We start from the raw sequence: 24,700 nt of genomic DNA, 5'->3' as shown, positions 1-24,700 counted from the left end.
TACCTGGATGAGAGAGACTCTCCAATGAAGACTTCATTTAGTGCTCTCACTGGCAAAAGATGTGGTCCAGAAACTTCAGATCCTGCAGGTATTGGGCAAATGATCATTACTAAAACATGAATTATTGTGGCGAGTCTTAAATTACATTTCTAAAAACTGAATTCTCAAAATTTTCTTAATCCATTAAAAATAGCAGTAACTAATTATAGTTAAGAGTGCATAAGTTCACATTCTTAATATCTATTTTCAGTTGTTCATAGTTTTTCTGAAGAGTTCATTTTTCTGACAAACTTTTCTACCCAAACAGACTTCTTCCAAGAAAGTTGAGAAAAAACAGTTTGGACATGTGAATCTGAGAACAACAAAAAAGTCAGCTTTGATTGTGTCTTGCCAAAAGACAAGAGGATGACCAGACAAGAATTCTTCTCTTCACGGTGAGGGTGATTACCCACTGGAACAACTTATCTAGGGCTGGGATGTATTCTCCATCACTGGCAATTTTTAAATCAAGAATGGATGTTTTCCTAAAAGATATGCTCCATTTCAAACTGGAATTATTTCAGAGAAATTCTATGGAGTGTCATGTAGGAGGTCAGACTAGATGATCACAATGCTCCCTTCCAGCCTTAGAATCTATGAACAGGTAGAGCTATACTGGATCACAGCAGTGGTCCATCTAGCCAAGTTTCCAGTGACCACTATCAGGCTATCAGAGGAAGTTACAAGAAATTCTACAAGAAACAGTTATGACAATCTGCTCACAAGAAAAGTTTTCTCCTAAACACCATTGTTAGAAGTTGGCTTATGCCCTGAAGCATGAGGGTTTAATCATTTCCAAAATTCTTTTTAATCTTTACTGTTCTAACTCTCAGAGTGGTAGCCGTGTCAGTCTGTATCAGCAAAAACAATGAAGAGTCCTTGTGGCACCTTAAAGACTAACAAATTAATTTAGGCATAAGCTTTCGTTGGCGCTAGCCCATGAAAGCTTATGCCCAAATAAATTTGTTAGTCTCTAAGATGCCACTAAGACACCCCGTTTTTGTTATAAGTCTATATATTTGTTATCCATACAAATGTTCAGTCTCTTCTGAATCCTGATAAACACTTAGCCTTAATACTTTATAACAATGACTTCCCACAGGCTAATTATGCATTGAGTAAATAAGTATTTATTGTTTTTAAGATTTGCCACCCTTCAACCTCATTGAACGTGCAATCCTTTGTTTTTGTATTATGAGAAACGATGAACATTCCACCTTCTCTACACCGTTATTCTTTATACTGTATCTTTAACATGTCCTCTCCTTTGTCTCCACCAGTCCTAATCTTTTCAGGCTCTTGGTAGTTTTTCTATACCATTCATCATTCTTGTCATCTATTTCTGAACTCCTCTGATTGTATTCCAGGTGAGGGTTTACCATTGATCAATGTAATGGCATTATGCTATTTCCAGTATTAATTCTATCCCATACTAATGTGATCTTTTAAAAAAATTACTATTGCAAACTGAGCAGGGGCAGAATATGAATGTTTTACAGAAGAATGGACCACTGGGAAATTTGCTGAAAGAAAATTGTGAAACTAGAAGAAACTACACTCTTAATCACTGGAATTAAGGATGCAGATGAAAACTTCCAGGACCTCATAAATCACCATTTGAAGGATCATCAGATCCACCTGCAAGGATATTTTACTGATGTTTAACAGAGAAGAAAGAGGCGACCAGCAACTCTTTTCATCCTGCTGATTCACAAGGACGGATTGGGCTATTGTAACACAAATTATTATGAGAGCTGTCAATACCCAACAATTAATATTTTTCAGGCAGGAATTAATCAAATTGTTGTCTGACTCCAGAGGAGTCCCCAACTTTCCGAGGTGTCTGCAGCTAAAGTTCTCATTCAGATTTCATCCTTCTATTTCCAGTTACTCTCATGGTAGCGATAAAAGAGAAGAGCAATCACCTTCCTCAGTTCAACCTCGTGAGATCTTTTTCTGCCAGCATGGCTGGCGCATCCCTCATACTAAACTATAATTTAAGATTGATCCTCTTTTAATTAAAAAGTTTCCTCTTCAAAAAAGTTTATAATTATTTCTGGTATGATGATGGTTACATTTGGCCAGCTCAAGATTAGGGTTATAGCCTGAAGAAGGGCTTGCAAAAAGTTATTTACCTTACTATAACTGTGATTCTTCAAGAGGCTGTAGTACGTGGAAAACCCACTGTTAATATGTTTGAACATAATCCACTGAGATCTGAATTTTTGAATATCAGTGTCCATTGAGGCCACATGTGCCCCATGCTTCCACATGTTCCCGTGCGAGAACATAAAAGGCAAGAGTTGATTGCGGTTTTCTCTGGGTTCCCTTGCTGATCTATGATCATGATGCTAAAGGACGCCAAAATACAGGAGTAGAGGGCAAGATGTTGTAATCAGTGTGGATCTCATATATCAAAGAACCCAAATAAATGTACGGTAAGTAACCATACTGTAGGCTAAGTAAGCATTCTTTTTCCTCTGAGTATGCATCAGTGTGGATCCCTCTGTATAGAGGGATCTGATTGTGAACATTCAGATCAGATATCATTTATGGCAGTGGTATGTCAGTAAATCAGGAGAGTTCAGAATGTTACAAAAGAGCTTGAAAAGATTTAGCCAAAGTTAAGATTCTAGCTCACTGCCATGGGTGGTAAGATGGAACTGAGGGAGGGTCATAGACACCCCGCCCCACTCTTTGTGCCCCTGTACAGGAGCACAAGGAAGCACAGGGTGCACACGTGGCCCAAGACACTGCCATTCAAGACTCCAATCGCACACTCCTAAAGTCAAGTTCAAACTGCCACATACTGTAAAAACACTGCTTCATCTAGAGGAGAGTCATCAGCTTTGAAAGTTTGGGAAACCATATACAGTAACTCCTCACTTAACGTCATCCCAGTCAATGTTGTTACGTCACTGATCTATTAGAGAACATGCTCGTTTAAAGTTGCGAGATGCTCCCTTATAGCATTGTTTGGCAGCTTTGTCCACTGCTTGCAAGAAGAGCAGCCTGTTGGAGCTAGCTGGTGGGGGCTTGGAACCAGGGTGGGCCAGCTGTCCCCCATCACCTCCCCTAAGTTCCCTGTGTGGCTGCTGCCCAGCTTGCTGGGTGGTTCAGGTGTCCCTCCCCACACTGCCATGTGCTGCTCCTGCCCTCTGCCTTGGAGTTGTTCCCGGGAGCCTCCAGGTTGCTGAGCGGGGGAAGTGGGGGCAGGGGGTGCTGATGTCAGGGTGTCTCCCTTCCCCCACTCCTGTACCCCATCTCCACAGACTGGGGGGGGACACCACAGGGCTCAGGATGGAGGGAACTTGCTGATCTACTTAAAAAGGCAGTGTACTTGGGGTGGGGTCAGCATACTTGAAGGGGCAATGCACGTGTTAAATTGTTTGTTTAAAACTTATACTCGTGTGTGTGTCTACATATATATATATATACTTTAAGTGAAACGATGTTAAGCGAATCCAATAATTTCCCCATAAGAATTAATGTACGTATGGGGGTTAGGTTCCAGGGAAGAATGAATATGAATATGAATATATATATATATATATATATATATACACACACACACACACATTCATTCTTCCCTGGAACCTAACCCCCATACGTACATTAATTCTTATGGGGAAATTATTGGATTCGCTTAACATCGTTTCACTTAAAGTAGCCTTTTTCAGGAACATAACTACAACAAAGCGAGGAGTTAATGTAGTAGATCTTATGGTCTGTTGATGCTCATCTCCCAGGGTTGGTCAGTCAATCTCTCTCCCCCATTCTCCCTAAAACCCCAACATTCTTACAGTTAGTATTAACTATTTAGGATGAAGGCTTTCAGGTCTGTAATAAAACATTCAAACTATTACTCTATCATGGACAGCACAAATACTGGGAACTGTAAAACAGGCTCTTTTTTCTATTTGAGTTTTAACTGCCAAAAAAGTAGTGTGTTCTTATTAGGAATAATTTCATCTTAAAAAGAATTCCAATAGCAAAATACAAGGAACACCATTTAAGAGGCTTAAGTCTTGCTACAGGCTATGGCAGATGATGTTTTTAAAATAGATAGTCAACTAATACATATGAACAATTTTAGAAGTTAACATGCGTATAGTGTCAGATAGACATATTTCAACACTCAAGACAGTCCCTGCTCCAAGTATGGGTCCTGATCTAACGGATCAATGAGCTTGCACTACTACATTTATGACAATTTTACAAGACTATAATGACTACATCCCCAATAATTTTTTTTAATTAAAGCTAATGTTAAAATTATATAATATACAGGTTGAGAAAAGTGTGTTTGTACATCTGGGTATATTGCTTAGATTATCCACAAATACAATGTTTGTTTTTAAAGTTATAAGAGACATAGTGCATAATCAGCAATAACCCAAATTTAGGTGAAAGAATTTAAGAATACACTTTAGATATTTAGCATCCAAGTATTCAAGTATACCACTCATGAAAAAAGTTATACAGAGAGTTGGTGGTGGAAAGCAAAATATATCAATGAATGAAGATTGTCCGTCAGTAATTGAGAATTTAGGATAGGTTGTCCATTTAGAAAAAACAGTCCATTAGGAAAGTATTTGACTTATTTTATTATACAACCAACTGACCATTCAAGTGAGTACTGCTAAGTTTTGTTGATTATATTCATAATACCAGCTTCAACCTACTTTGATCATGGAATCTTCCATTAACGTGGGCCCTGCTGTGCTGCTCCTGGCTTAACTGCTGTTCATGCAAATCTACAGGGGTAGGGTTAATACCAGTTCCTTCAAGATATATCCGGATTCGCTGCCGCCACTGCCACCTTAGAAAAGGAAAAGAGATTGGTACCAGTGTTGGAGCAGTCAAAACATTAATCAGATAAGGCCTTCATTTCACTCAGTCACTGGATACAATGATTTTATTTGATAGAATCATACTCAAAAAGTAACTAAATAGAGCAATTTTTTTTTAAATGCAGGAGAGGTCCAAATTCATGTCAGTTTGAAAAGCTTACCAACTTCCACCACCAAATCGACCAATTATAATTCAAATTAATTACAGAACTGATAAAAACATGTATTTCACATCCACTTCTGTTTTGTTAAATGCTGATTGATAAATGCTCTGCGTCTGGGCATACCCACAGTGAAACACACACAGGGACAAGCACTCAAAGAAGAATGGGACTTACATGTCCTTCCCTTTTCTCCCCAAATTGCTGCAACATTCTGTCTACTCCCCAGAGTAGAAAAGAAACAATTCCTTCTCACTCTTTTCCTATTTTATCTAGAATAAACTACAGCAGTTTCTTCTCCAGTTCTGAACAGCAAGCCTGAATATCTGAAGCAGTTACAAACAGATAATTGAAACACAGTGCCACCCACTTGGTGGTGATGAGAATTAGGTATGGCAATTTGCAGCAAACAATTTGCTTATCAAATCACAACATCCCTCTCTCAGAAGGCTCTAAGGCTAGCCTTAAAAAAAAAAAGACTAGATTGAAATAAAATCCTTTACTGTTTTATTTTGTTCCTCAAACAAGTTGAGCAGTCTCAACTTTAAATCCATACATGAAAAAATACAAGACAGCACATAAGTATGAATGCTAATGGAACCTTTATATCATCCCACTCTATTATTGTAGGTGGGGCTGGTGGCACCACACTATTAAGGTTGCCCCACACTTCCCATTAAAAGACCCTGCTTATAATTTTAGTAAACCAATCATCGGTCTGCCTCGCGTAGAATTTTTGGGGAAATTTCCAGCCAAAATTGTTCAGAGGTTTCTGAGTGGGAGAATGGGGGAAAATATGTTTTGCCCACACTAAAAAATTCTGGTAACCTTTCCTTTGAGACCTTCTTGTGCCCCCAGGTTTTGGAGAAGGAACTTTGAATTTGTCATGTGGTATCCTTTTCTGTCTGTGGCATCCTTTTATGCCTTCTGCTGTCCCCATGAACATCCATGCAAATGTGGCCAACTTATAAGCTTCTGACAAACTATAAGTCACACGTGCTCCATGGAGACTTGTTATACTTTAGCGCCTAAAATCCCCAAAGATTCCATCCTCACTGAATGCACTTGAACCTCTCACAGCTCTGAGCTTTGATCAGACTGAACATGCTTGCTCCAGCCCATGGCTACAAAGATAAAGCCAGTCTTTCCCGGTGTTTAAAAGGTAGCTGTGGGCCAGGGCCATACACTGGAAGGGACAGCAAGGAGCCTCTCTCTTCTGTGTCGTCTGTCCCCCAGCCCCCATTATAGCTAGGCAGCACGACACCTGATTCGAATGCAGACAGGACAGAAGCCAGACCGGGAGAGGAGGGAAAGGAATTGATTGAGTCATGAAGTCTGGTGGGACGGGCACTGAGGAAAAGAAACTAGGACTGGGAGCCAAAGGGATGTGGGAAGGGGAGGCTGGGACTAGTTGAGCAAGGAGATTAAAGGAGCGGGTGGGGAACTGGTCTGGCTGGGTAAGGAGACAGACTAAGCGTGGGGAGGAGGTGGGGAGATCAGGAGTCTTACTGGCACTATTCCACTTGTAAAGATGTGTGTCTAAGTTACCATGAGTCCGACAGGTACAAGACTCAGATAAAGAAAATTAAAAAAAAAAAAAAAAAAAAGTAAGCCACCTCCTGAAGTGATCCAAAATAGCTTTTTCGATATTAAAAGCTATACTGGACTCCAGTTTGTATTTTTAGAGTGACAATTCAAGAATCCCTTGTACCATTTCCTTCAGAATTGATAGAAAAGTTCTCTCTTAGACAAGACCTAGTATAACAACTTGGAGGATTTTAGACTGGAGGAGGGGGCAAAATTGGGCTTATAACAAAAGCTAAGCTGGAATCTTACCTGTGGAGAGGCTAAAGCCTCATCACAGTAGGTTTAGTTCCAGAGGTATTAACACCAAAAGAGCACTAGCATACAAGTCTACAAGCTACAATGGCTTTTTAACACCATGTCATCTAACATTGCTGTGACCAGGTCTGATCAATTGTTGCAGAGGCATGAAGGCCATCCACACCAGGACACCAATATTAATACCAATAGAACTGAACCACTTTAAATAGTGCAAAGTTTAGAAAGCTTCCTTACTAGAGCTGGAACTACTAATGTTGAAGTGATACTCCATTTACTCATGCAGATTGAATCATCTAGTTACTCATACCTAGTCTTGATAAACTGACCATATTGGTTTGTTTCAGTCATGATGCCATGTGTCAACTCTGCCATGCCATAAATCCAGTTTACGTTATAATTGGACTACAAACTGAATTTGCCTGCGACAGTAAATAAAATGCACCAAATATTAACATGTAAGATTCCTAGCAAAAAAGGGTCTATGTCTGGCCCTTCTAGGCATTACATTAGTATACTGCAGTTATGAGATTTATTTTCATGACTAGTACAATTTCTTGAGCAAAAATGTTAATATACAAATTATGTTTTAGGGTATATTAAAATTCCACAAATATTTTGTCCCTTTCAATAAAGGCTTCAAATTTGGTATGTACAGAGGAACAATTCTTAGCCTGTTTCACAGCATTGTTTGTTTCACAGTTAGAGTTTGCCATCTAATATAAATTGCATTAAGATCATGCTTAGTTCTAGTTACCTGCTCATCAGTTCTTGTACAAATGTCTAGTAGCTATAGCTAACAAGCATTAGCACCAAAATGCTTCCCACATTTTACTTGGTGCCTAAGCCACTCTATTAACAATTGCAAGACCCTGACATTAGCAGAGATTAACTATGCAATTTGTATAATGTCAGAATTAGTTACCCTTCTATCCCTCTAGACACTAATATGGCTCTATCCCTGCACTGAGTGCCTCACAAGCATTAATGAATTTATTTTCACAACAATCCTGTGAGGGAAGTATTATTTTACAAATGGGGAACCAAGATAGGGAGTTTACGTCATTTGCCCAAGGGCACATAATTAGTTTTTGATAGAGTTAGAAACTGAACCTAGGCCTCCCAAACCCCAATTCAATGTCTTAACCACAAAGGCTCCAGGTCATCCTTCAAGATGTTAAGCCTCAAAATTCAGTTCATGATTTAATGCACTTATTTTATTAATTTTCTTCTCGTTTGTACAACTGCCCAGCATTACACATGCTCTCCTCAGGAAATATATTTTGTAAAATCAAAGATGATAGAATCCTACCTGAACTCACCACGATAAAACTTCTGTAATGCTTCTGGAAAGGAGTGTGTATATCGTACAGGTAAACACAAATGGCCCTCAGATCTAAAGGTGAAAAGACGACAGAACAATAGAAGTGGCAATCAAATCAGTGAGAATAGGACCCTTTTGGGCACGCTCTGCTAGCTACATCAAAGCAAAGTTTGATTTTCATTTCCTGTGGTTGTGATTTCTGTCACTAGGAAGTCAGGTATTATTCAGTAGCAATGGGGTATAGAGCCCTTCACCTGCAGGTAGATGAGTCAAATCCAGACAAGGATGCTATTGGCAGTTACTGTTATCAGATGGCTATTTGGTAGCCTATGTGAAAACAAAATATGACTCATCTCAATGGACAAGCTGTATACATTCAAAAGCACAACTAATATACCTAGGCAACCTTGCTGGCAACTCTTGCAAAGAAGCAAACAATTACACAGCACAGAGACAGACCTACACTGTTATCCCTAAAGGACAGGACTAAAGCACAATGAAGTGTGGGCAAACTTGCACTGCCTGTTATGTGACTACAAGACTTCAGTCTCCAGGGCTGTCAGACTACTCTTAATCAGTACTATATTCAAACATTTTTAAAAAAACTGGCAGCTAAGCAGTATCTCTCTGCCCTCAATCTGAACTGGCATATTAAAAGTTTTTTTTTTTCCCCTAACATGGCAGCTCTGACTAATAGGATGCAAAAGAGCAGAATGCCTTAGGCTACCAAATATTTCATGTGAAATGAGGAAAAGGATTTACTTACACAAGCTTACTAGGACCATAGGCAAGTCACTTGATCTGTGTTTCTGTAAATGGAAAGACTGTTTCCCTACTCATAGTGGTTGTTGAGATTAAACTGTTTGTGAGGCATTCTGATACTATGCTGACAGGGGGCCACATGAGTACATATATAACAGGAGTGGCCAACTTGAGCCTCAGAAAGAGCCAGAATTCACCAATGAACATTGCCAAAGAGCTACAGTAATATATAATGATTGTGTGTGTGTATATATATCAATATATACATTATCAAATTATATGATTGTGTATGCATATTAACTATACATTATAAATGCATAAATAAACAGTAACAATTTGTCTTAACCTTTTACTTAGCGGGACATCTGGCAATCTTTGCTTTCAACAATTCCCTTGAAGCTTGGGTTGTATTCAGTTGTGCTCACATGCAGCAATTCTCTTGGCTGTCTGTCAAAATGGATCAGTGCATGGATTTCACATGTTTGAGTGCTGAGAAAAACAGACTCACAAAGACACATCGAGGCTAACATCAAGATTCATTTTAGGGCTGCACCTATGAAGTTGGGGTATTTATCCTTTGGTACAGATTTCCAGAAAGTAAGGGTCCCCTCTGTCTTCTGAACAGATTTCAATCTGACATCTTCCAAAAGTTCTATTATTTCCATCTGGGATGTTGCTTCATCAAGGACTAAACGGGGCTTCCGACAATTTGTTTCATCACTACAAGGGTCAATCAGAAATCTGATTTGAGGTCTTTTCCCTGCAAATCTTGGAATCTTTCCTCAAAACTGTTAAGATCTTTAATCATGCTCGTATATCTAGTTGTGCTCCGTTTTAGGGGTTCTGCTGCATCTTCTTTTGATCTGGCTTGAAGTTGTGACATTGGAGGAAAGTGCGTCAGCTCTCCCTCAAGCATTTGTCCATGAAACATCTGCAGTTTGTTCATGAACACAAATACGCTTTGCACTAGATCAGACAGCAACTGGAATTTTCCTTGTAAGTCCACGTTTAGTTTATCCAAATGCAGCAGCATGTTTGCAAGAAATACCAAATCTAAAACCCGCCCAGGATCTGTAAGCTCAGGATGTATTCTGCGCCTCTCCTCCATAAACAATTTTACTGGTTCCAGGAGCTCTAAAAACCAGGAAATAACTTTACCTCTCGAGAGCCATCAAACTGCGCAGTGAAATGGCAAATTGGTAGGGAAAAGTCATCTTCATCCAGTTCTTCGATCAGATTTTGAAATTGTCTGTGATCGAGCGCATTTGAGCAAATGAAATTCACAATGAGCAAGACAGGTTTCATGACGTGATCAAATTTGAGATTTTAAGACACCAGTTGCTCCCAATGAATAATATAGTGAAATATCCAAAATTCGGGAAAGCTCTCGGACTTACAAAGCCCTACTAATACATTCACAGATCCCCACATGGACGGAGCTCCACCCATTGCAATGTCAGTGAGCTTCTCTAAAGAGAAATGGTGTTTCACAACTAACAACATCAATGCCTCCTTTAGATCTCTTTCATGAGTTCCGTCCTTTAGTGGCAAGATATTGAGGAGTTCTTCCCTTACAACACAGTGGTCAGACAGAGTCTGGACAAATACCAAAAACTGAGGTTTATCCTGTACATCACATGACTCATCCAAAGTGATGCTCAAATACTCACACTGCTGACGTTGCAAGTGCAGTTATGATTTGATGCTGCTGTTCACATTCGAGATCTGCGTTCTATAGTGGCGCGGGAAAGCTCCAAGCCAAAAATTTTCTTTTGTAGATTCTCATTCTCTGGTGACAGGATTAAAATCATATCAGTGAGGCACATTTTTATAAACTCGCCTTCAGAGTAGGGCTTTTTTGCACGAGCTATGTGCCAGCCACATAATAGGAGGCTAATGTTACAGTCTGCGATTGGTTGGTAAATCTGGTGAAGAACTGGGCTTCTACATGTGTTTGTTTTTTCAAAGTTTTCAGTTTTAAAGTGTGGAGTTCAGAACCTTGTGGGAATTCTTGATCCATATATGCATGGCTAGAAGCGAAATGATGCTGCAAGTTTGAAGATCTGAACTGAGAGATACATGTCTGGCAAAGACAACACATGGTCTTACCATTACGTTCAATGAAAAAGTACTTATTCTCCATTAGAATCCTCAGTTGTCATCTGTGTATTTTCCTTTCCATTTGTACTTGCCTTCCATTGTTAGATGGTGTAAGAAAAATTTTGTTTAAAAATTTCCACACTAGCTAGTCACTGTGCGCTTTATTCAAGGAGACACAGGCATGGGCCAAGGGTTGCTGGACCCCGGGCTCTGCCCCAGGCCCCGCCTCCCACTCCACCCCTTTCACCAAGTCCCTACCCCCACCCCACCTCTTCCTGCCCCATTCCACCCCCTCCCCTTCCCAGAGCCTCCTGCTGGCCACAAAACAAACAGCTGATCGTGGTGGGCAGGAGGCAAGAGGAGGGAAGAGGAGGTGCTGGTGGAGGCACGGGGGCTGGGCGCTGCGTCCTCACTCCTCCCCTTCCCAGAGCCTCCTGCTGGCTGCCAAACAGCTGATTGCGGCAGACAGGAGGCACGGGGAGGGAACAGGAGGTGCTGATGTGGGGCAGGGCTGCCAGCAGGCAGGAGGCACAGGGGGGCTGGAGGGAGAGGGGGGCTGATAAGGCTGCCAGTGGGTGCTGAGCACCCACCATTTTTTCCCCCCCGAGTCGGCTGCTGGCAGGAGCTGCATATTATCTTCTGAAGAGGCGCAAGTGGCTCTGGAGCCGCCAGTTGGCTACCCCTGATGTATAACATACTAATAACACTACTAACTGGGCAGGTACTTTCTGGGAGCCTGTTGATAGCAGACCAAACAAAGCTTTTTAACCTCTTCTTTCTTTCTGGGACCTGAACAGATCTCCAGTTCTGTTTGTACACTATAGCAGGTAACCTCATCAGTTTCATTGTTTGGCATATGCACACTTCTAAATGGACCACAGAATAAGAGGTTAACTCACCTTGTGCAATAACTGGAATTCTTTGAGATGTGTACCCCTCTAGGTGCTTTATTTCAGATGCGCATGCACCCATGCAATTCTGACTGGAGATTTTTGGTAGCAGTGCCCTTTCGGCCCATGCATGTGCTTGCTGTACACATCCTCACGGCCGGCACTGAGGCGATATACGGCTGTGCAGACGAACCACCCTCAGTTCCTTCTCCATTGCAAAGTCCCTAGAGGAAACTCCAGAATAGAGGGGAAGGAGCACTGGTGGTGAAGCATCCATAGGGACACACATCTCGAAGAACTCCAATTAACGACTTAGGTAAGTAAATGCCCCTTCTTTGAGTACTGCCCTTTGAGGGCTTAACTTCACATGACTACCGAGCAGTACCCCGAGCCAGAGGTGGGAGCTTCGGAACCGAGTCCAAGATCAAAGACAAGACTGTATTTCCAAAGGCAGTATCCGATCTAGAAGAATGGACCACCATGTAATGATTGGCGAAGGTGTGTATCCAAGTCCAAGTTGCAGCCTTGCAAATCTCCATAATAGGAACATGTTTGAGTAATGGCAGAGAGAGAGATTTTGTGGAATAGGCTATCTACTCCAGGAGGAGATTGTATATCAGCAGATTCATAACGAGAAATAATGCATTCAGAAATCCACCTGAAGCGTCTCTGAGGGGAAACCGTGGTCCCTTTGGCTCTGTCAACAATTGATACAAACAGGATGGGAGATTTCCAAAACAGTTTGGTTCTGTCCAGACAGAAGGCTAACTCCCTTCCAATGTCCTCCCTGGTCTAATGGGGTTTCAGAAAAATGACTAGGAGATAGATGACCAGGCTGATATGAAATTCAGAGAACACCTTAAGAAAGAATTTATAATGTGGATGTAACAAAACCCCAGACTTGAAAAATACTGTAAATGGAGAGGGGTGCGCGCACCATTACACCCCCATTCCCTGACTCTTTGGGCAGAGGTGATGGCCTTTTTGGTGACTATATTTGTGGAAAGGTTAAGGAGGTAACAACGAGCTATTCGTTCAAAGGAAGTCTCATAGGACACCTGAAGTACCAAGTTTAGATCCTATACAGGAATGGATTCTTTAATCTGAGGGAAATATTTCTTCAATCTCTTGATAAACCTCAATGTCATGGGATGAATGAACACAGAAAAACCCTCAACTGGGCTATAACAGCTTTTCATTCCCACCAAGTGGACTCTGATAAAACTCAGATAATCCTGACTTTCAATTTCAGAAGGTGGTCAAGAAAAGCCAAGAGGGAAGAATGAATGGAGGAAAGTCAGTGCTGGTCACACCAATGGTTCAATCTCTTCCGCTTTTGGAGCTAAATATTTCACATGGATCCTTTCCTACTGTTTAACAACACTGGTTGTACCTCTGTGGAACAGGAAGTTTCTATTCCTACAAACCATGGAGTAACCAAGCCCTGAAGAATTCCTAAATTGGGGTGGAAGGTCTGACCAGCATCTTGAAAGAGATGAGGAATGGGCGGAAGACACACTACTCGACAAAAGGCCAGCAAAAGAGGTAAGGATACCAAAACAGTCTTGGGCACGTTGGAACCATTAGTATGACCTTGTCTTGCTTGATTTTGTTCACCACTTTTAATATTAGATGCATTGGGGAAAACGCATACAGAAGGTTCCTCATCCGTGGAACGAGGAAAGTTTTTCCCAGTGAATGAAGGCCAAGACTCCCTCTTGAACAAATCTATCTCAACTTCCTGTTGGTGGCAGTGGAAAAAAGGCTCAGCTCTAGAAACACCAAAGCCAGAAAGGTGTGATTGTGAGTTCAAGAATCCAACTCTCATTTGTAATCTTGGGAAACATGTCTGCTGAGAGCATCTACTGTGTTGTTTTGTATGCTTGGAAGATACATCACCATAATGAGGATGTGACTATACACCAGTTCCATAGCTTTATTGCTTTGGCACAAAGAGACTAGGATCTCACTCCCCCTTGTTGATTGATGTAAAACATGCAAACTATGTTATCTGCATGATCTCAGTAGATTTGTCTCTGATAACTGGGAGAAAGTGAATACAGGCAGTCCAAGCTGCCCTCAGCTCCAGGTTGATGTACAAATGCACTTTTTGAGTAGACCATCTGCCCTGAATGGTATGTGTCCTTAGCTGTGCCCTCCTCCCAAAGATGCATCTGTCAGTATGGTAATTGTTGGATAAAGGAGACACCCACACAGATGTTATGAGGATCCTTCCATCAAGTGAGGAAGTCTCATACTTGATGAGGGATTGATATCATTCTGCCCAGACTCTGTTTGTTCCATGCATAAACTGTTCAGAACCACCCCTGGAAGCAGCAATGGTGTAACCTTGCATGATCTGTTACAATAGTACAAGCTCCCATATGTCCCAAGAGTTGGAGACAATTACTTGCGAACGTCAGCTGGCTTATCTGAATCTTTGCAATGAGGTATAATAGTCATGAGTCTTTCTGGGGGGGTATGTAAAATCTTGCTGGCACTGCATCTAAGGATGCCCCTAAGACATATACAGGGATCAGCATGGACTTTTTGATGATGAGCTGGAGACTGAGCCCGAGGAAAAAGGCTGAGGCTATCTTTATGGCAAAAAGAACCTTGTAAAACTGGTCATAGAATAGAATCATAGAATATCAGGGTTAGAAGGGACCTCAGAAGGTCATCTAGTCCAATCCCTGCTCAAAGGATGCGTTCTTTGATAGGATAACGAGCCTTGTGGATAAGGGAGAAGCGGTGGATGTGATATACCTAGACTTTAGTAAGGCATTTGATACAGTCTCGCATGATATTCTTATAGATAAACTAGGAAAGTACAATTTAGATGGGGCTACTATAAGGTGGGTGCATAACTGGCTGGATAACCGTACTCAGAGAGTAGTTGTTAATGGCTCCCAATCCTGCTGGAAAGGTATAACAAGTGGGGTTCCGCAGGGGTCTGTTTTGGGACCGGTTCTGTTCAATATCTTCATCAACGATTTAGATGTTGGCATAGAAAGTACGCTTATTAAGTTTGCGGACGATACCAAACTGGGAGGGATTGCAACTGCTTTGGAGGACAGGGTCAAAATTCAAAATGATCTGGACAAATTGGAGAAATGGTCAGAGGTAAAAAGGATGAAGTTCAATAAAGATAAATGCAAAGTGCTCCACCTAGGAAGGAACAATCAGTTTCACACATACAGAATGGGAAGAGACTGCCTAGGAAGGAGTATGGCAGAAAGAGATCTAGGGGTCATAGTAGACCACAAGCTTAATATGAGTCAACAGTGTGATACTGTTGCAAAAAAAGCAAACGTGATTCTGGGATGCATTAACAGGTGTGTTGTAAACAAGACACGAGAAGTCATTCTTCCGCTTTACTCTGCGCTGGTTAGGCCTCAACTGGAGTATTGTGTCCAGTTCTGGGCACCGCATTTCAAGAAAGATGTGGAGAAATTGGACAGGGTCCAGAGAAGAGCAACAAGAATGATTAAAGGTCTTGAGAACATGACCTATGAAGGAATGCTGAAGGAAATGGGTTTATTTAGTTTGGAAAAGAGAAGACTGAGAGGGGACATGATAGCAGTTTTCAGGTATCTAAAAGGGTGTCATCAGGAGGAGGGAGAAAACTTGTTCACCTTAGCCTCCAATGATAGAACAAGAAGCAATGGGCTTAAACTGCAGCAAGGGAGATTTAGGTTGGACATTAGGAAAAAGTTCCTAACTGTCAGGGTAGTTAAACACTGGAATAGATTGCCTAGGGAGGTTGTGGAATCTCCATCTCTGGAGATATTTAAGAGTAGGTTAGATAAATGTCTATTAGGGATGGTCTAGACAGTATTTGGTCCTGCCATGAGGGCAGGGGACTGGACTCGATGACCTCTCGAGGTCCCTTCCAGTCCTAGAGTCTATGAGTCTATAAAGACGGACCAATCCCTAGACAGATTTTTGCCCCAGATGCCTAAACGGCCACCTCAAGGACTGAACTCACAAGCCTGGGATTAGCAGGCCAATGCTCAAACCACTGAGCTATCCCTCTCCCCTTGATAGCCTGCTGCCAGAACCTTTGAGAATACTTTCAGAGCAGAGGAAAGTCTGACAAGGAGTATCCAATATTGGAAGTGGTCCTGGCTGACCAGAAAGCAAAGGAATCTCTTGTGAGATGAGTGAATTGCAATGTGAAAATATGCATCCTGAAGATCAAGGTCCGAAAAACCAATCCCCTGGACCCAATGATTGAATTATTCCTACAAGAGACATCCCAAAGTCCTATGCTTTCACAAAGTTGTTTAAAAGTCTTAGATCTAAAACAGGTCTCCATCCCCTCTTTTTTTTTTCGGGGGGGGGGGAGGGGAGGGTGGGGGGGGGTTCCAGAAAGTATTTGGTCCACCTGTGCTGAGCAGGAACTGGTTCTATGGCTCCTAAACATAGCAGGGAATCAATCTCCTCTCTCAGCAAGTGCTTGTGAGAGGAGTCCCTGAAAAGAGATGGGAGAGATGTAAAAATGGATGGAGTAACTCAACCTTCTGACCTCCAATACCCATCTGTACTTTGTTCCCATGCTAGCTGAAAGCAAGGGAAATGGTCCACATAGGTAGAGAAGTGGATAAATTGACGCATCCAACATTCATTCATAAGACTGGGTTAACAATAGTGCGTTGGTGGCTGAGAGATGCAAATTTATATTCCAGATTACTCTATATGATTTACAAGAGACAGAGACCAAGATTTTAAAAATTAGGATATAAATTAAGATCCTAAATAAAACCATTACTTACCTGTAGAGTAACTGTTGTTCTTCAAGATGCATTGTGCACAAACAGATTCCACTACAGGTATAAGTGTGCCCAATGCATTTGAGTTGGAGACTTTTGCCAACAGTACCACTGGACTATCAGGCGAGGGCATAAAAGGGGAATGGCTGCCACCTCCCTCTCTGTTCCTTCACACCGCTGTATGTAATGTCCAAAGTAGGTGAGAGGATCATGGAATGTATATGTGCACAACAGCTCTTGAAGAATAGTTACTGTACAGGCAAATAATGTTTTTTTCTCCTTCAAGTGATTGTGCACATGTACCAGGAATAGAAGCCTTTTCCTCTCTGTTGGTGAGGAACTTCTACCACTCCCAATTCAAGAACAGATTCTAGTTCTTGAAGTAATACAGTCTCGTGAGAAGTGTCCCTGAAAAGGGATGGGGGGGGGGAGTGGAGAAAGGGAGGGAGGTAAATTGGATAATAGATCCCTCCTTCACTGTACTGAGCACCCACTTATCTGACATCATGCTTTCCCAAGCACAGTGAAAGAAGGGCAGGCATGAACCAAAGGGAGCAAATAGAGTTGGTGTGTTGTCCTTGACTAAGTCGTCAAAATGACTGCTTGGAAGATAACAAGGAGTCCAGTGGCACCTTAAAGACTAACTGATTTATTTGGGCATAAGCTTTTGTGGGTAAAAAACCTCACTTCTTCAGATGCATTTTCTTGTTTTGTGGATACAGACTAACATGGCTATCCCCTGATGCTTAGAAGATGAAACTGTCTGGTAAGAAGGGCCTCCTTCCGATGAAGATGGCTGGAGACAAAGAGATCTTGACTCCCTCTTAGAGGCATATTGTGACTTCTGTTGGAAATAGGGTTTGGAGTAAGACTAGGGCCTAAACAGTTTCCTCTTTGTAACCGGATTATAAACTCAAAGTATTATGCAGGAGTCCTTCAGTGTGCACACAGCGTCATCTGATTCAGCAGAAAAAGTACAGAACCCTCCAAAGGTAAGTCCTCTATTGTGTTCTGAAGCTCCCCTGGAAAGCCACAGCCAGGAAGAATGCTGCATGATAACTGCAGTGGCTACAGAACACAAAACTGTTATCAGTGGCATGGCTGCCTAAAGGGATGTACAAGCCATGAGATGCTCCTCAGAAATCAGAGCTAGAAACTATTCTTTATATTCTCTGGCAACCTGTCAGCAAATTTGGAAATTGCAAAGTAATTAATAAAGTAATATTTTTACAAAAGAGCCCAAAAGTTAGTAAGTTTCATTTGAAGAATGATGGTGGAATAAACCATTTGTATGTATTACTCCAGCTTCTTAATTTCCTTATTTTTGGGAGCAACCTTAGGATGAGATTGACTGGAATAGTCATTAGCAGCTGTGATCACCAAAGAATCATCAACTGGATGAATAAATAAACAGTCAAAATCAGGAGGGACTTTGTATCATCTGTTCACTTGCTTCGCCAAAGGAGGTATAAAGGCCAGAGTCTGCCAGAGAGTTTTCACTAGCTGTAGTAAGGTTTCAGTGATGGGACAACTCTTCCTGGTGCAGGAGACTGTAAAATATCTAGGACAGTATGTGGATTCTCTTGCACAGGTTCTGCCTGCATCCCTGAAAAAGAGGCCACCTTCTTCATGAGGTCCCAAAAGACTTTGAAGTCCTCCAGGAAGAGATGGGGTGGGAGGAGGGCAGGACTCTAAAGTGATTGCCTTATATGGTGAAGATGGAGAAACATGGGGAGGAAGATCAACGTCTCCTCCATTAATTCCTCCTCCTCCTCCACAGGTCCAGCTCAGTGGACTGAAGGATAGTAGCAGGATACCAAGCAGAAGTTTCCCTCAGTGAGGAAGTAGGAGACTTCCTCCTAGTGTGACTGTGATGGAGGTCTACAATCTCTTGGAGAAGCCCAAGACCAGTAAGTCCTGGAGGATACTGCATGAGCTAAGCCATCCACAGTGGGAGACTCCATGCTAGGATTTCCTTATAGGAAGATCTGCGCTGATCTTGGTGTCTTGTAGTGGTAAAAGACCTGTAAGATGCTCTAAACAACCTTGAAGGTGTGACAGGCTCCTCTTTCAGAGTTGGAAGAAACAACAAACTTCCTCAGAGTATGGAGGAGCAGTTCCCCTTGATGTTCTACATGACCCAAGTATAGACACACATCAAGGTCCAAAGGAAGTAAGGGTTGGGGTGAAGGGAACGCAGACAAAAATGATCGGAGCCAGCATAATTGGTTGGAGAGATGACTAACAGATGGAGCCAAGGGTGCCAGGTCATCTCTCCAACCAATTAGACTTCAAGCTCATCAGCATCAGAATGCCTGCATAGTTTTGAGGAAGCTGACAGGAAAGATGAAGCGTGACATTAGTCACTAGACTGGCATTTTGAATCAGAAGGAGCTGGAGGGGCACTTCTGTTTGATTCTAAGTCCCCTGTCTCACAATAAGAGCTCAATTCTAATTTCTAATACCGGACACATCACCTCTGACATGAGGTGAACCCTCTATTTTTCGGTTGTGGTGTTTAGGAGGTACAATAGAGCATCTGTCTCTCATATGGCCCTCTCCAAGACAAATCAAGCAGCAATTCCGCTTACCTGTGATAAGGAAGACAGCCCTGCATATAGCATAGAGCTTAAAACCTGGGAATTTTTTCCCCACACTGAAGTCCTCCAGGCTAGCTACTAAAACTGCAACTCTCTAACTAACTATACCAATAACCACTAACTATATACTAAAAGCTTTAGAGACACTAGTTAACTGAAGCAAATGCTACAGGGGTTCCACCTCTCATCACAGGCATAGGAAGGCGCTGAGAGGCAGGTGGCAGACACACATCCCTTATGCCCTCACCTGAGGGCAGAAAGAGAACTGAGACACAGTCAACCTTAATTGTACTGCTGGCAAAAGTCTCCAACTTGAGTGCATTGGATGCACACACATCTGCAGAGGAATGCAGATGTGCACAGTCATTCTAAGGAAAACTATGTTTAAGCACCTGCCTGATTTTTTAACAGGAACTGTTGGGTGCTTGGCATTTTTGAAAAAAATCAGACAAGTGTTTAAACACGGATTTAAATGCCTAACTTTAGACTCCTGTTTTTGAAGATCTTGGTCTTCAACTTTAACTCCATATGGCCTTGTCTAGCCTAGAGATGTTGGCCTGGTCCTGCAGTTAATTTACTCCTGGGGGAATTCTGCACCACTGCACATGTGCAGAATTCATGTGTCTGTCCCCGCTCCCCCCCGCCCCTAGAAAATACATTCTGCTGGAGATGCACTGCAATTACACCTTTTGCCCACCACAGGCTGCTGTGGTGCCAGAAGAGAGGGTAGCTGGCTCAGGGTCAGAGCAGTCAGCTGTGGAGAAGGAGAAGCTGCTTTCCTCACAGCAAGGGCCAAGTGAGGAGGCACAGGATATGGGAGGGATAGACTGAATGGGGCACATGGGGCTGCTGACACGAGTCACAGGAGTTAGTGGGGTGACAGCACTGAACCAGGGGCTGAGGGGAGGGGGGGGTTTGCAGGGCCACATGAGGATAGGGGTGGAGGGTGGCTGAGTGGGGGTGCAGGGACACGCAGGGACAAATGTGTCTGACTGCATGAGGGAGGCTCCCCAAGTCCCTAACAATCCCTCCCTCTCACTCCCCCCAAAACAAAAACAAAAACCTGTTCCATACTTCTCCCACTGACACCCAACAACCCTCCAGGTTCACTCCCAGGCTCCTTCCCAGCAATTACTTGCCTCTCCCTCAGGTCCTCCATTACCTCTGATCTCCAGAAGCCTTTGCACTGCTTCTGAGGGGTATGGGAAATACATTTCTTTATCGTAGTTTAAATGAATTACTACTCAAAGTTCTGTATTAATGTGTCTAGTAAGGAACTTATTTGTCAAAAAACATTTCCCGAATCTTTTTGGTCGTATTTATTGCTACAGACATACTTGCTGACAGCTATTTTGAAATAAATTACCAAAATAATTGAAAATGGCATGACTATATGGTGTTATTTTGACAAATAAAATGTGCAGAATTTTAAAATATTGTGCACAGAATTTTATTATTATTATTATTATTTTTAAAAAAACGACAGAATTCCCCAGCAGTAGTTAACTTGAGTTTACATGATTGCACGTGTAAATCTAGACACTGTAAATATTTGTTCATGGACAAATATTTGTTCCTGGTTCCATGGCTGGGAACAAACTTGTGACCTCTGGAAAAGCATCTGTGGAGCGTTTAAATCATGTACAATTCTATTAGCTTGAGTCACCTGTCAATTAATTTGCATTGCAAAAAGACCAAGAATTCTAGCCTAGGAAAAGCCCAACAGCAGTCAGGAGACTTTCACGAAGCAAGAAATATTCTCACCTTGACACAACAGTAGTTAATCTCCATTCATCAAGTGTATACTTGTTTTTTGCTTTGGAGCCAGCATGGGATTCAAATGATGATTAGACTCACATGAACATGAATGGAAAGAGCTACTGACTATAGCTATAAGTAAAAACACATCTGCTTGATAATATTGTTCACCTTAATAATGGCAGCAGTTTAGTCTGATAACTAAAATTGCACACTGTGTAATAATTGTACTCTAGGTAGTATGTACAGTACTGTGGTTTACGTTAAGCAGAGAGAGTGCTTTCCCAAATGTGTTGTTCTTACCTTTCTGGATCAGTATTTACTCCAATAACTGGTTTAAATCTGTCAAAGACTTTACTAGCTGCCAGCAACATTGTGCCATCACCTAAAGAAAAACAGCATAAAGAACAGCTGATTACTTTTACTTAAGAATTCAAGTATTCCAAACTAAACTGAGTGTCATATACAGACATTAACATTGCAATCGTATTTTTAATGTTTTTATACAGGCAGTAGGTTAAATAGGTTGCACAAAAACAAAACAAATTGTTATTCTGCACTGAAAACATTTGTCTGGCCTTCAAACTGAATGTTGGGTATTGCCAAGATATTAAATGAATTCAGAATTGCAGTGAAAATCCAAGGTTTATAAGCAGCACAATGGAGAAGCACTGAAAGCACGACTTATCTGATGCTTGGAAAACATATTTTGCATTGGCAAATCTTAGATCAGCATCTGTGGAGGTTTTTATATGTTAACAAAAACTGGAATTTAAGAAAAGCCAAACTTCTAGGCTACCTTTTCTAAGAAAAGGAAGCTGTTAATTATTTATCAGAACTACAACCAATATGAGAGGGAAATAAGGTACATCTGTAATACAATTCCTAACACCTATCATGCACTTCAGAAATAGTATCTGAGTTTTAGTTCTGCTTCAACTGTACATGATGTTCTCTTATTAAATTATGGCTTCCAGTTGTTTATTATCCAGCAGACGTCTTAGATGTTTCCCTAATAACAGGGCTTTAAAAATCCACCACTCAGGTCAAGTAGGAATCTTTCCTAAAGTATGTACCATCAACTTCTTCAAATTTTAAGCTCTCATTTGAAAATACATATTAAATTTCTAGCCCTCATGTTTGTAAAGAGGATCTTCCAAACATGAGCAAGTGTGAATATAGACCCAAGAATACACTGCAAACAGCTCTAGTATCTTTCCTGATAATTATAGTTTTTCCAACAAAGTAAAAAACAGAATTCCATCAGTTTTCACTGCTGCTACGCAGAACTGTGTATGCAGCTTTGAAACTGATAAGAATCAGGTCAATTTCTCTGTTGCTACTTTAGAAAGCAATAAGCAGCAGCACAAGTGGGTAGTGGAGCTATCACTAGGGAGGACCACCAAAAGTCAGAGGCTAACAGAAGGAGAAAAAGTAATAGACATTCCCTCAAAAGCAGCAACCAGGAAAGAGGTAGAGCAGCAGAGACCAGAGCCCCCTTGCAGCAGCAAAGAAATTCTGCATGGATGAAGAAGAGACACTGTTCTTCCCAGCTTGGAGGAGCGGGGTTTTGGAGGCCTTCAAATTTGTCAAATACCTACTATCCAAAGGCTAATACTAAAGATGAAACCCATAAGAAGCATCTAGGGACAACTACCTAGAAAGAATCCCAATAGTTGACAGGGTATATGTTTTGCACTGGGACCCCCTTCTTTATGATCAGTCTCTGAATTAGTGGGTTTAGTCTTCTGGCGACTATTTTAGTTCAGTGATCAAGCTAACTGGATGAATGTGAGCGTGAGCAAGAGATTTGGTTTAGGGGGAAAGCAAAAGCAGTGGGAGAAAAATAAATTGCTCATCTTTATTACCACAGACACCTAAGCATGACAGAGTCTCTAGCAGAGCATACTGTTTGCTTTTTATACAAGTTGAGCATTTATTCAATTCTACAATTTACATATTTCATGCTGTATCACACAAACTTCTCCAAAGCCACTAAGTATTTGTGTTCACTTCCTAAAAATCTAAAATTAAAGCAAGAGGGAAAAGAGGGTAAGTGGGCCAAGCCATTTAATTACGCCCGGATTTACTTTTGCCAAATTAATTATAGCAGATATACTTTCAATATAAAAGGGTATACTTTCTTATGAGTGAAGCATTTTAATTCTCCATACTACTTCAAACACATGTATTAAAATTTACTTAAATCCAAGACACCTTTCCCCAGGCACAAGTTAATACCTCCAGCTGATATAACAGCATCTGCCCATCGAACTGTGTCTTCATCATATTCTCGGCGTTTAACAAGACGGACCTCGATCTGCTCATTCCTAAGAGATACACAGATAGTTTGACAAGGAACCACACAGCATACTAATTCAAGCTTTCAGGGGAACAGGAAGTGCAGTTTTTTAAGTTAAAATTATATTTAGTTTATGAATATTGTTGGACAATGTACTCTGACATGGTCTACATAATATGAACTAGTACCACACAGTTAATATAATGAGTTAGCTATTATCCTGGTGGGAGTAAGTATAAAATAGTTAAAAGACTTAAAATGCCTTGTGTATGAAAGGCTAGGTACACAACATTTTAATTAAATCAGTTTTGTGAAAGGTATTTCTCTAAGTTGTTCCACTGTTGTACACAATCACTAACATTTATGTCATTTGTTTGCTCTAGCCCGAAACGTCATGCACTAGATACACTTGGTCTAACCAGAAATCACGGCCTTCTTTATTAAAACTCTCCCTTTAAAAACCCGCACTTCAGTCTTTATTTTTAAAAGGGATTATCTGCATTTACTACAATTTGACTTCTGATCAACCAATGTACTGTACATTTAAAGTGTTATTATCTTATTTATTTTACAGGTCCAGTGATCAGGCTGCACTATGCACTGTACACCTGTGATCTATTTACATCATAATCTCAGTCTAATTACTCCATATGGAGTAATAGATCACATTAAGAATCTAAAGTAACAGATCTCATGGGTACAGCAGGAAGAGGACAACATGCTACAGACCTGGTAGGAATGATCTTTGAAACCAATGTGACAAGGCAGCCAGCCAGTCAACATCACCAGTGCAAACAGCTTGAGTGAGCAAAGATTTGTGATATAGGATGCGAGTTCTTGTAAAATAATCCAGTATAGACCTTGAAATCAGACATTCCCAGACTTCAGGGACATTTGGTCACCCCAGATAAATTTAGTGAAAAATGATTTTAGTCTGTCACAAACCAAACTTCTCCAGACCATCACTAATCTGTATGCTCTTACCGTAAACTGTCTACAACATGCTCCACATTTTTTGTATGAATATAATGTCGCTCCAGTAGTCCACCATAGTTAGATCCCTTCAATGCAAGCTGTAGAAGACAAAGTGACTTTGAAGCAGCCAATCATTATAGAGAATGCTATTAGATAAAGTAAACAGAGAACAAACACATGATGATTTAAAGTACTAATTTAAGACTAACAAACCAGAATGCATTTGAGAATTAGGATTATGATTATCAGTTAAATCAGAGAAGAGTTCAAATGAATATTGTGCTATAAAACCTGTCTGCAGAACAGGTGGAAAGGGCAAAAT

General features: G+C 41.2%; 1 protein-coding gene across 4 annotated transcripts in view; it reads right to left on the bottom strand.

Annotated features, from left to right (window-relative positions):
- Positions 1-24,700, bottom strand: part of NADK2 (NAD kinase 2, mitochondrial) — a 62,547-nt gene that overhangs the window by 14,137 nt on the left and 23,710 nt on the right. For 2 of the 4 annotated variants that reach the window (XM_030566551.1, XM_030566552.1), the window contains exons 2-7: positions 24,388-24,476; positions 23,343-23,431; positions 21,405-21,486; positions 8,208-8,291; positions 4,725-4,861; positions 4-82 (exon numbers count right to left, since the gene is read on the bottom strand). In XM_030566551.1, coding sequence (XP_030422411.1) covers positions 4-82; positions 4,725-4,861; positions 8,208-8,291; positions 21,405-21,486; positions 23,343-23,431; positions 24,388-24,476 — 560 coding nt within the window. The remainder of the gene's footprint in view (positions 1-3; positions 83-4,724; positions 4,862-8,207; positions 8,292-21,404; positions 21,487-23,342; positions 23,432-24,387; positions 24,477-24,700) is intronic. The other 2 variants (XM_030566553.1, XM_030566554.1) reach the window with 1 other exon arrangement.

The sequence above is a fragment of the Gopherus evgoodei genome, chromosome 6 (genome assembly GCF_007399415.2).
Source record: "Gopherus evgoodei ecotype Sinaloan lineage chromosome 6, rGopEvg1_v1.p, whole genome shotgun sequence".
NCBI lineage: Eukaryota > Metazoa > Chordata > Testudines > Testudinidae > Gopherus > Gopherus evgoodei.
This window is presented reverse-complemented; position numbering and strand designations above follow the sequence as displayed.